At 38.3% G+C, this 13,498-nt stretch overlaps 1 protein-coding gene across 16 annotated transcripts in view; it reads right to left on the bottom strand.

The window, feature by feature from the left end:
- LOC117065745 (ankyrin repeat and KH domain-containing protein 1) overlaps window positions 1–13,498 on the bottom strand; it is a 147,165-nt gene that overhangs the window by 30,148 nt on the left and 103,519 nt on the right. For all 16 annotated transcript variants that reach the window (XM_033180952.1, XM_033180968.1, XM_033180956.1 and 13 more), the window contains 9 exons: window positions 10,367–10,512; window positions 10,097–10,208; window positions 9,462–9,607; window positions 8,354–8,496; window positions 7,336–7,549; window positions 5,523–5,698; window positions 5,169–5,331; window positions 2,108–2,203; window positions 1,530–1,646 (listed from right to left, as the gene is read on the bottom strand). In XM_033180952.1, the coding sequence (XP_033036843.1) occupies window positions 1,530–1,646; window positions 2,108–2,203; window positions 5,169–5,331; window positions 5,523–5,698; window positions 7,336–7,549; window positions 8,354–8,496; window positions 9,462–9,607; window positions 10,097–10,208; window positions 10,367–10,512 (1,313 nt within the window). The remainder of the gene's footprint in view (window positions 1–1,529; window positions 1,647–2,107; window positions 2,204–5,168; window positions 5,332–5,522; window positions 5,699–7,335; window positions 7,550–8,353; window positions 8,497–9,461; window positions 9,608–10,096; window positions 10,209–10,366; window positions 10,513–13,498) is intronic.

The following is a 13,498-nucleotide window of genomic DNA, read 5'->3' on the forward strand; positions in this document are numbered from 1 at the left end:
CCATTCTCCTGCCTCAGCCTCCCGAGTAGCTGGGACTACAGGCACCCGCCACCTCGCCCGGCTAGTTTTTTGTATTTTTTTAGTAGAGACGGGGTTTCACCATGTTAGCCAGGATGGTCTCGATCTCCTGACCTCGTGATCCGCCCGTCTCGGCCTCCCAAAGTGCTGGGATTACAGGTTTGAGCCACCGCGCCCGGCCTAATATTTGTATTTTTAGCAGAGATGGGGTTTCTCCATGTTGGCCAGGCTTGTCTCAAACTCCTAACCTCAGGTGATCCGCCTGCCTCGGCCTCCCACAGTGCCGGGATTACAGGCATGAGCTACTATGCCCAGACAGGATTTTTTTTTTTTTTTTTGAGACAGGGTCTTGCTCTGTCACCCAGGCTGGAGTACAGTGGCACAATCATAGCTCATTGCAGCCTCAACCTCCCAGGCCCAAGTGATCCTCTCGCCTCAGCCGCCCGAGGAGCTGGGACTATAGGTGTGCACCACCAAGCCAGGTGAATTTTTTAAACTTTTAGTAGAGGCAAGGTCTCATTATGTTGCCCAGCCTGGTCTCGAACTCCTGAGCTCAAGCCATCCTCTTGCCTAGGCCTCCCAAAATGCTGGGATTACAGGTATGAGCTACCGCACCCAGCCGTAAATTGGGATCTTGCTCAAAATCTAGTCCTTCCCTTATATTTGGGCTCAAAATAAATTATTTTGAATGACGGGTCAGAATCAAAAAATTGACTGTGGTTCAAGAATCTATTACCTATTTCCTTTGAATCATATATTGTTAAGAATATTGGTCATACAGGTGACAAGTTTATTCTAGCAGATTTTCTTTTTGTCTGAGATGGGGTCTCACTCTGTCACCCAGGCTAGAGTGCAGTGGCACAATCACAGGTCACTGCAACCTCTGCCTCCTGGGCTCAGGCCATCCTTCCACCTCACCCTCCCAAGTTGCTGGGACTACAGGCACCTGCCACCATGCCTGGCTAATTTTTTTTTTTTTTTTTTTTGTAGAGATGGGGTTTTGCCATGTTGCCTAGGCTGGTCTCAAACTCTGGAGCTCAAACAGTCCACCCTCCTCAGCCTCCCAAAGTGCTGGGATTACAGGCATGAGCCATGACATCTGGCAATTTCTTTTTTTTTCTTTTTTTTTTTTAGAGACAGAGTCTTGATCTGTTGCCTAGGCTGGACTGCAGTGTGTAATTATGGCTCACTTGACCTCCTGGACTCAAGTGATCCTTCCATTTCAGCCTCCTGAATAGCTAGGACTGCAGGCATGCACCACCATGCCCAGCTGTTTTTTAAATTTTTCTTTGCAGAGATGGGGTCTCACTCTGTCACCCAGGCTAGAGTGCAGTGGCACAATCACAGCTCACTGCAACCTCTGCCTCCTGGGCTCAGGCCATCCTCTCTATGTTGACCAAACTGATCTCGAACTCCTGGGCTCAGCCTCCCAAAGTGTTGGGATTACAGGTGTGAGCCACCAGGCCCAGCCTCAATAATTTATAAAAAGGAAAATTATTTTTCCCACTCACCTTTTCCAGATCAAGTTCCTTTAAAAGAATACTTGCATTCTTATTTGCTTCTGCGGCTTGCTGGTCTTTAGCCTTCACAATGGTTTCAACACATTGATGACATTTTTTTAACAGTTCCTACAGCAGGAAATAGAATTATGTAAATATATAATGAAACATAATATAAAGAGGCCAAATAAAACTTAAGCTGATGAGCACATTAAAGTCCAGAGGTTAAAGCTCAAACTGAAAAGTCACTAAACCAAATTAAGTTATCCTTTGAGTCCAGTCATGTATCAATCTTCCACAAAAATAAGACACCATTTCCCTAAAAACCTGCATGTCCTTAGGAAGCCTTCTCATTAGGCTAATGGTTTAGTACCTTAGTGTAGTCACTGTGACTATGGTCCACAGTAGAAATCTCAAAATAGTTTATCAAAACTATTATACTCCTCTATTTTACAAATGGAGAAACAAAAGCATAAAGAGATCAGGTAACCAACCTTTCAGAATATAAAAAGAACAAGTTCCTAACTGCATACTTTGGCATATCATTCCACAAAGAACAAAAATGTGCTTCAGTAGCATATTAAACTTACCTTATCTGTAATTGTTGCTATGTATCTCATGCATTCTATATCAGAAGGGAACTGATTTACTTCCTTTACCAAATATTGAACAACTTTTACGTGACCCTATAAGAAATACAACAATCTTAGACAAGATAGCATGAAAAGAAAAAGTATTATTCTTAAGAATAAAAATAAAGTAAAACAAAAAAAATTACAAAGGAATCCCTTGATTTTGCATATATGCTTACCAATTAAGAATAAAAAGGCAAATACTTTCAAGTAGAATATTAAGTTTAAAATGAAAATTATGAAAATAAGATAAGCATTCAGCTTATAAACAGAAAAGCATAAAAACAAGAATGTATGCTCAGGAGTGGACGGTGGACTAGACAACATTTCTCCTGAATTTAATTCCACTGAAAAGTAGAAAAAGCTTTTGTAGAAAAACAGTTATCTCCTAGAATAAATCTATTAGACAAACATTGGTGATGTAAAATGAATCTCAGTGTAAAAGAGAAATGAGTCCTAAAACAAATAATTTTTTAAAATTTCAAAGTCTTACTTTGCCTCTACTTCACTAACTAAACAAGGTGTACTATCACAACTTTCTGAGCCTTAGGACTTGAATCTAAATAAAACACTTTCTAAATGCCATTATCAAGGGTTGGAAGATCTATAATCAATTCTAAGCATATCTTTTTTTTTTTTTTTTTTTTGAGACGGGAGTCTCGCTGTTGTCGCCCGGGCTGGATTGCCGTGGCGCGCTCTCATCTCACTGCAACCTCCATCTCCCGGGTTCTAGCAATTCTCCTGCCTCAACCTCCGGAGTAGCTGAGATTACATGTGCCCACCACCATAACTGGCTAATTTTTGTATTTTTAGTACAGACAGGGATTTACCATGTTGGCCAGGCTGGTCTTGAACTCCTGACCTCAGACAATCCACCCGCCTCGGCCTCACAAAGTGCTGGGATTACAGGGGTGAGCCACCGCGCCCGGCAAGCACATCTATTTTAATCTAACCAAGCTTGCATAGTTTCGCTTCTTACTAAGGTTCTAAAACATCCTCAAGAATTAGTGTGATGGAGATAAAAATCAGAGAAATGCTTGCCTCTGGGGCAGGGAAGTGATTAAAAGTGGGCAAGAGGGAACATTCTAGGGATACGGAAATAATTTATATGTTTATGGGGTATGGGTTACATGTATGTATACATTTATCAAAACTAAACCACGTACCTTAAGATTCATGTATTTCACTATATGTAAATTGCACTGTGCTAAACAACTGGGTATATAAACAGTGCTGAAAAAGATGGTCATGACTCTTGTCCTCATGGACCTACCAGTCTAGTTGGCGAGACAGGCATTAAAATGGTAAGTACATGTTTGAAGATATAATTACAAATTGGGATAAGGAAAATCAAAACTCATCTATAAAAGAGAACCAGAGGGACCTTTTTCAGATTAGGTGTTAGGGAAATACTCTTTGAGAAGTGACATGTAAAATTGGAGCTAACAGATGAGTAGAGAAGTGAGTTAGGTGAACAGCAAGGGAAAACATTTCAGGAAAAGAAACCAGTGAGCAAAGGCCCTGAGGCAGTTGAAAATTTAGTGCATTTGGCCAGGCGTGGTGGCTCACGCCTGTAATCCCAGCACTTTGGGAGGCCGAGGCGGGCAGATCACAAGATCAGGAGATCGAGACCATCCTGGCTAACATGGTGAAACCCCGTCTCTACTAAAAATACGAAAAATTAGCCAAGTGTGGTGGCAGGCACCTGTAGTCCCAGCTACCTGGGAGGCTGAGGCAGGAGAATGGCGTGAACCTGGGAGACGGAGCTTGCAGTGAGTTGAGATCGCACCACTGCACTCCAGCCTGAGCGACAGAGCAAGGCTCCATCTCAAAAAAAAAACAAACTTAAGTGCATTCTATGCCAGTAACTAGAAAACATAGTGAGCAAAAGGGGATACTAGCATAAATGATTTGTCTAGGGAGGTTGACATGAAGCTTATTATGCAGGTCTTTACAGGCCCTAATAAGTAGTTTATAGTTTGGGAAGCTATAACAAGGGAAAGGCTTTAAAAAATATAGCAGATAAGTGAACTTTAATATATATGAGAGGCTGGGCATGAACTTTAATATATATGAGAGGCATAGCTCATGCCCATATCTTAGCACTCTGGGAGGCAGAGGTGGTAGTATTGTTTGAGCCCAGGAGTTTGAGACCAGCCTGGGCAATATAGCAAGACCTCGTCTCTACAAAAAAATAAAAATAAAAAAAATCTTAGCATGGTAGTGCACACCTGTGGTCCCAGCTACTCAGGAGGCTGAGGCAGGAGGATCACTCAAGCCTGGGAGGATGAGGCTATAGTGAGCTATGATCATGCCACTGCACTCCAGCCTGGTTGATAGACTGAGACCCTGTTTCATACACACACATACACACACACGCACGCACACAGAAGATACAGTAAGTTTTTATGAAAGTCTACTCCTTTTTGTTCCTCTTTAGGTAGAAAAAAATCCATCTGCATATAATAGTTTTTCTTAAATCTTCTATTTTATGAACAATATATCACAAATAGTCAAGACACCAAGTGATTTAACAACCAAGTTGCTTATAGTGAACTACCACATAGCTCTTAGATTTGGCCACAAAAGAATGGAAAGAAAGGTCGGGAGCCTGTAATCCCAGCACTTTGGGAGGCTGAGGCAGGCAGATCACAAAGTCAGGAGTTCGAGACCAGCCTGACTAACGTGGTGACACCCCGTCTCTACTAAAAATACAAAAATTAGCCGGGCATGGTGGCGCACACCTGTAATCCCAGCTATTCAGGAGGCTGAGGCAGGAGAATCGCTTGAATCTGGGAGGCAGAGTTTCCAGTGAGCTGCCATTGTGCCACTGTATTCTAGCCTAAGTAACAGAGTAAGACTCCGTCTCAAAAAAAAAAAATGAACGGAAAGATAGCAGTGATTTTTCTATGGAAATATACTCAATTCTCCAAGATAAACGTATCTTTCTCACACATTTTAAACTTAGAATTGGCTTAAAATTATTACATTTGACCTTTCTTCCCCCATATCAAATTACCTTGCGAAATGCTGACATAAGGGGTGTGATTTTCCGGTTATCTGCTGCATCCACATCAGCACCTGCTTGCACTAGCAACTGCACAACATCAAAATGACCTCCATTGGATGCCAGCCAAAGAGGTGTATTTCCCTTTTTGTTACGGACATCAATGTGGGCTCCCCTATAAACAAAAGCATATTAATACAGTTTGTTTCCTGTAAGAAGAGGCTGGCTTTTTCTAGTTTTTCTCTATCATCTTCTTTTACAAAATAACTTACAAATAATCTTTTCTTAACAATGTCAATAAAGTAAAACAATGTTATTAACTTTAAAAGCTCTGAGAAAGTTCTAATATAATAGAAAAGTACTCACCTATGAATCAGGAGTTCACAAAATTTGTAGTGACCTTTGTCTGCTGCTATTGTTAAAGCAGTATCTCTTGAGGAAGGCACAGGGGGAGCATTAACATCCGCTCCTTTATCAAGAAGAACTCTTCCAACCTCTGCATACCCTCCAGAAGCTGCTTCCATCAAGGGGGTAAGACCAGTCTGTTTAAACCAATAAATTATGCAATTAAGTCACATAATTTCTTTTTTAAACTATTCCATGGACCAAAACTAAGCTACATAATTTCTTTAAAAAACTGAAGCAATTAACTTTTAAAACAATTCTAGTTCTGATTAACTCTCATAAAAGAGCTAAGCAATATTCTGCCTTGAATTTTACTAAACAGCAGTAAAAATTGTTATTCAGTTAGACATGCTAGAATGAACTTAAAACATGTTATCTCACACTAAAAAAAATTCTGTAACTTCTATACTTTTATGAATTTACTCAGATAATTTCTCTGCACAATGAATAAAGATATTAAAAATAAGTAGATTAAAATCACTTTATAAATTTTTTGCATATGTGCCTTTGGTACATTAGTCTCCAACATTTTTTCAAAGGACATTTCCTACTGGTACTATCCAAAATAACACAGATTTCTCTAAGACTTTTAATGGATAAGTGACACACAATGAATACTTGTAATAGAAAAAGACAAACTGAATGACAGGAAAGACTCATTTCTCTTTGTGTGGTAAAAAGCCACGGAAAAACCACACTTCCTCATTACTTAGATTAAAAGAATGTAAATGTTGCACTAAACTTTAAGAAGTGAGAGGAATTTCAGGGAAAAAATACAAGATTTCCAGTCAAATCTTTCCAATTTGAAATGAGCACTAGATTCGCTGTTGACTATTAAAAATTCTACCCAACCTATGTCTTTCCAGAGTTCTAAGAACCTTGCAGTTCTAAGCAAAGAAATTCAAGCCAATGACATACTAACTCCTATTTTCTTTTCTCTGTGTGTGTTTCCTGCATCTATGGAGATTATTTGATGACTTTTCTCCTTTATTCTTCCTTTTTTGGGGAGCCAGGGGGGACAGAGTTTCTCTCTTGTTGCCTAGGCTGGAGTGCAATGGCGTGATCTCTGCTCAGTGCAACCTCCACCTCCCAAGTTCAGGTGATTCTCCTGCTTCAGCCTCCTGAGTAGCTGGCATTAAAGGCACCTGCCACCATATCCAGCTCATTTTTTATATTTTTAGTAGAGACGGGGTTTCACCATGTTGGCCAGGCTGGTCTCGAACTCCTGACCTCATGTGATTCACCTGCCTCGGCCTCCTGAAGTGCTGGAATTACAGGCGTGAGCCATCGTGCCCAGCCTCTACTAACTCCTATTTTCTTAATACCAAATAGTCATGAAACTGTCAAAATCTGCCATGGTCAAATGAGATGTTAGCTGCCCTGAATTTTTAACTTATGAACTAAATTTTTGCTTGGGATTTTTACAATTATAAGCACATGCCTCATTAAAAGAGTTCTTTAAAAGTCTACAGTATAAGAATTAATACAAAATAATCTTACTACATTCAGAAGTTGTAAGCTGCAGTATTAATAGAAAGCTACTCAAGGCTGAGGTTGGGAAAAGTACTAATTCTGTTTTCTTCATTGTCCTTAATAAAAGTCATGATGGTGACAGTATGTCACTCACTACTATACAACATAATCCCTCAATTCTGCATTGGGGTATCAGTTTTAATTTATGATAATTTAAAATATTACATTCAATTTGCGTTAAAATGCCATGTTCTTTCTACAGAAACGTATCTGAAATAGTTGACAAGTAAAAAATGCTTACCTTTGCCCTATGTTCAACATTGGCTTTTCGGTCCAGAAGCAAACTCACTACTTCTGCTCGGCCCTGGAAACAGGCCAGGGTGAGAGCCGTGTTCCGATTGGTCTCTATCTGGGCATTAATGTCTGAACCCATATCAAGCAGCAATTTTACTGCAGGAACATGTCCATTCATTGCAGCCAACATCAGGGGAGAAATACCTAGTTTACTCCCAGTCCTAAGGGGGGAAACGTGCTTAGAAAATTAAAATAATATGTTGCCTATTATTTTAGAAAAGCATTAAAGATGAAAAGGTTTCACTAAAAAGAGAGGTTTCTCACATCAATGAATAGATTTTACTTGTTTCGACCAATAATAAAGAATAAGAAAATGTCACAATTTAGAACATAATTTCTGGCTGGGCGTGGTGGCTCATGCCTGTAATCCCAGCACTTTGGGAGGCCAAGGCGGGCAGATCACCTGAGGTCGGGAGTTTGAGACCAGCCTGACCAACATGGAGAAACACCATCTCTACTAAAAATACAAAATTAGCTGGGCCTGGTGGTGCATGCCTGTAATCCCAGCTACCTGGGAGGCTGAAGCAGAAGAATCGCTTGAACCCGGGAGGCAGAAGTTGCGGTAAGCCGAGATCAAGCCATTGCACTCCAGCCTGGGCAACAAGAGCAAGACTCCGTCTCAAAAAATAAATAACTTAAAAAATAAAACGTAATTCCTATTTAGGGATTATAAATTTCCAACTATATATAATAAAATACTGTTTCTAAGATCAGATGAGATTGGGCATATTTAGGGTAGTAGGCCATAGAACAAAATACTTTTTGAAATGAGACCTCTTTATAAGCAGCCACATTACCGAAATAAGCTGAGATTACTTATAAACACATTATAGCTGTAATCATTGGCTTTGCAACTTTAGTACTATCTTAATTTAAAATGTTATCTGTCAAAATGTTTAGAGGTAGACATTTAACTCCAAAGTAGTAACTTACTAAACATGAACAATAAAATGAACAGGTAATACCTTGAATTAATTTCTGCCCCAGCATTAAGCAGAATCTTAATGATATTAACATATCCTCCAGACGCAGCTAGACTCAGTGGTGTATAATCAGATACGTTCCTATGTTCTTTATTTGCACCTCGAGCCAGCAGCAAGTCTACCACCTACAAAGTAAAATATGGATAGAGAAGAGAGTTTACACCAAGGGCTCAACTTAAAATGAAGGAAACACAAAGAAACAGGACTTATAACAGGACTTATCAGATATATAAATATCTGATATTTTAATTACATTTCATTAGACCCTAAATATTGAAATATCAGCACTAGAGAAATGGATTCAATTTCAGGAATTTAGAGCTTTGAAATCCCAAGTATACTGCAATAACAAGATGTTACCCTTTCTATTTGTCATTTATTGGGCAATAAATTTGCATTTCATATGTGTTATAATTGTGATTCATTTAATTTGAATAAATGTAAGGATTAAGATAATTTTTATTTGGCTTTAAGGGGAAGAAACAGATTTTTTAAAAGGGAATTTATGTCCAGGCATGGTGGCTCATGCCTATAATCCCAGAACTTTAGGAGGCCGAGGCAGGAGGATCCCTTGAGGCCAGGAGTTCAAGGCCAGCTTGGGCAACATAATGAGACCTCATCTCCACCCTCCTGTTCCCTCCACAACCCCCCACCAAAAAAAGGGCATTTACATTCCCATAAAACTTAAGAGAAGTACCCATTCCTCAGAAAGTATATGGAGCATGTCACAATATGTGCAGGGCCAGACATTCTGGCCCATAACTATAATCCCTGTACTTTGGGAGGCCAAGGAGAGAGGATTGCTTGAGTCCAGGAGTTTGAAACTGGCCTGGGCAACAACACATGACCCCATCTCTATAAAACAGCCCTAGCTACTTGGGAGGCTGAGGATTGCTTGAGCCCCAGATTTCAATGTTATAGTGAACTATAATTGCGCTACCACTCTAGCCTGGGAGACAGACCAAGACCCTGCCTCAGAAAAACACACAAAATACATGCAAATTTTATTCATGTAGCTAAAATACGAATCATATGCGTATTTTAAAATACAAGCAAAATATTTACAAAATGAAAATTAACATTAACACACCTCCTGACGTCCACCAGAACATGCCAATGAGAGTGGAGTATCCTTAGTTCGTTCAGATTGTGCTTCTATATCTCCACCTTTATCCAAAAGGATTTCAACAACTCCAACATGCCCTGCTGTTGCTGCCAGGATTAGTGGTGTAAAACCTAAATCAGAAAATGAAAATCTTAAACAAATTTATGTGTTTTAATTTTTTTAAAGCCACTGTTTACAATTCTCTAGCATTTTAGCAAAATAAACCCTTCAGGACAGACATAGATAACAATTTAACATAAAACTGCTCTAAACCTTTATTTGTTAGTGACAAAAAACCCATAAACACCTAATTAAAAAACTAAGTAAAAATTATTAAAGTTTATACTCATAATGAACTTTGATGCCTCTGTATGAACTACCTTTGGATTAAGAAGGGCAACCACAACTTGCTCTATTTCACTAATGATCTACAGTCTAGTTTTTGAATTTTTGGAGAATTATTTGGCTCTGCAGAATAATGAATCCTGATATTCCTAATTGAAATAGGCTTATCCATCTTATCACTGAGATAGTCTAGGAACTATTTATCAATAATAAAAAAGTTAAAAATTATTTTCTGATGTAACTACACTTGGATTTTATTTCTGACTGATATTTACCTTTTTTGTCTCTATGTTCAATTTTGGCATCCCGTGCAATGAGCACAGATACAAGTTCTTCATGACCACCTGCACAAGCTAGTGTTAATGCTGTGTCATGATTGCTCTCAGTCTAGGAGAAGAAAAAAAATAAGTTAAAATTTTTTTAACAGAAGTTATCAATTTAAGAGCAAATAATACTTCTTTTCACAATAAGAGTAGAATGATAATTTTCCTTTCCAAAGAAAATCAGAATGGGCAGTATAAGTTTAAATAAAACAATCTACTCACATGTGCATCAATGTCAACTGAAGGATACACAGGAGGCATCGATTGGGAAGCCACATTGCTTATAGTCTGTGAACAGGATTCAGGTGTAAGACACTCTGTGGTCTGAGAAGAACTGTTGGAACCAGCCGGCAGTCTGGTACTCACAGCTGAAAAACAATATTCATATTGCTAAATTCCACTTAAAAGAGTAAGGTTATTTACACACAGAAAAACACAAAAACAGAAATTTCCATAGCAGTAATAGTAAAATCACAAGCTTTGGAATCAGACAGAACTACATTTAAATATTAGTTCCAACACTGACTTTCTGATCTTGGGCAAGTAATTTAACTTCTCTGAGCTTCAATTTTCCCTATATGTAGAATGGGGATAATAATGGTACCTGCCTTGGAAGGTTATTGGAAAGACCACGTGAGGCAATGCAGATAAAATACTTAACACAGCACCTGATATTTAGTGCATATACATTAAATAGTAGTTTTTTACATTGCCAATAGGGAGGAAAAAAAATTTCCAAAAATAAAAGTAAATAAAAGGAATTCTAGATTTTAGTTTGTAAAAGTCAATTAGATAAAAATATCCTGTGTACAATTCAAAAAAAGGGGCCTGGGGTGTGTCTGTAATGGCCCACGCCTGTAATCCCAGCACTTTGGGAGGCCAAGGTGGGCATCACCTGAGGTCAGGAGTTTGAGACCAGCCTGGCCAACATGGTGATACTCCATCTCTACTAAAAAAACAAAAAGCTAGCCGGGTGTGGTGCTTTACATGCCTATAATCCCAGCTACTTGGGAGGCTGAGGCAGGAGAACTGCTTGAACCCAGGAGGTGGAGGCTGCAGTGAGCTGAGATCATGCCACTGCACTCCAGCCTGGGTGACAGAGCTAGACTCCATCTAAAAAAAAAGGAGGGGGGAGGGGAAGGGAGACAAGTTCAAGTATTTCTCACATAAATAGCGGGGAGTATATGTTTTCAAAATTCAGTATTTATTTTGAAAATTTGTTAAAAAATCAACATCTGAAAGTCCAACTATTTTTAAAAAGAACATTGAAGTTCTATTTGAGATCTCAAAATGTGGTTTGAAAACTGAGTTAAGGCTGGGCATGATGGCTCACACCTATAATCCTGGCACTTTGGGAGGCTGACGTGGGCACATCACCTCAGGTCGGGAGGGTTGGGAGTTCAGGACCAGCCTGGCTAACATGGCAAAACCCCATCTCTACTAAAAATATAAAATTAGCTGGGCGTGATGGAACGCGCCTGTAATGCCAGCTACCCAGGAGGCTGAGCCAGGAGAATTGCTTTAACTAGGGAGGTGGTGGTTGCAGTGAGCCAGGATCGCGCAACTGCACTCCAGCCTGGGCAACAGAGACTCTATCTCAAAAAAAAAAAAGAAAAGAAAACTGAGTTAAAAGAAATGTATTTTATATCTCTGAATATTTCTTACGTTTCATAAGAGATGGAGTTTGACCATGGGGGGAAACAGGACCTATCTCAGGGATATTGTGGGTAGTCTAAGAAATACTGTATATAAAGCATTTAACACAGTGTTTTTGGCAAATGGTGTGTGATCAATAGATGTAACTATCAGATATTTTATAGGATTGTCAATACTATTATTCATTGTATTGAAAAATAAAAACATTACTAGTCACTCAAGAAAGGAAAAACTCAGAAAAAAACATATAATCAGTAATAATATACAAAAAAATCAACAAAGCATCAGTGATGGCAATAACCTTACATTTGCACCCAGATTAAAAGTCAGTCAAAAACACACAAGACTTAAAGAAAAATGTAAGCATTTTAAGTGTTGGAAAATATTTTCTGTCTAGAATTTTTGATATGACTAGATCCCATTCAAAGATACTATTCACAAGTGTGAATGACTCAGTTTAGCAGATTACTAGTTTAAATAAGTGAGCAAAGTTTAAGATGCCCAGATATGTTTCTACATGAGCTACCCAGCTCATACCCACCAACATATATAACGATCTTGGCAATACAAATTTCTCCAGCTTCTGTCATCACATAGATAACTATTTAGTTACAAACAGGAATAATTATTACATATGTTTGTTTCACTTAAAATATGCAAAATGGAAACAAAGCCTTAAAATTTTTTGTCATTTTTTTCCTGGAAGAAGTGGCCAAGAAAAAATAATAGTAATAATGAAAAATTGTTGTCATTCAATGAGTTAAAAACAGATACTATTTTGTTACACCTCCTAGAAATAGCTGATATGTTTGGAAAACTGCTTGAAAAAACAAGACACTGAAGATTAATATGTTACAGAACCTTTCTAACAGTAAGACTTCAACAGTGGTCCCACAATTATTAACATATACTTCAGTAAAGAACTACTTTTCTATCAGTATTTTATTTATGTTATCTCATCTCTCTTTTTTATTATGAAAAACAGGTATATAAAAATTTTCTTGAATAGTTGATTAGAGTGCTATGCCAGAATGTGATGTTATAAGAAACTTCTTCACAGAGTTGGCTTTAAAAAAGTACTTTTGTGCATTTAACAGCTTTGTTAACAAAAATGTGTTGTTACAATAATTACTATACATTTTTGTACTACATTATCCTAGAAGCATTTTTTCACTCCATGTAATGACAGTCAGAAACATTCCATAGCAAGTGCCTTTAACAGGACTAATTACAAATGAAAAGTTATAAAACTAGAAAATAGCAAGAGATTTAAAAAGTGCATGTGGAATAAAGGTTGTATTAAGAGAAAATTACACCAAGAATATGACATTTTCATAAATTCTAAAATATTTCCTACCTCTGAATGAAATATCTCTGAAAGTGACCACGACAGACTGCTACCACAAACGTCTATATATATAATTCAAATTAAACTTATACAGCATGCTTTTTTTTTTTTTTTTGAAAGAGATAGGGTCTCTATGTGTTGCTCAGGCTGGTCTTGAACTCTTGGCCTCACGCAATCCTCCCACCTTAGCCTCCCAAGTAGCTAGGATTACAGGTGCAGAGTCACTGTGTCTGACCATTTATCCACTATTTTAAAATGAGGTGAGAGAAGAAGTAAATACAATTCTACTGGACTTTTTATGAAGTTGAAGAAAGTTTTGTAGGCAATATGGAAGACAATAAATATTATTA

The sequence above is a fragment of the Trachypithecus francoisi genome, unplaced genomic scaffold (assembly GCF_009764315.1).
Source record: "Trachypithecus francoisi isolate TF-2019V2 unplaced genomic scaffold, Tfra_2.0 Lachesis_group2, whole genome shotgun sequence".
In the NCBI taxonomy this organism is placed as follows: Eukaryota; Metazoa; Chordata; class Mammalia; order Primates; family Cercopithecidae; genus Trachypithecus; species Trachypithecus francoisi.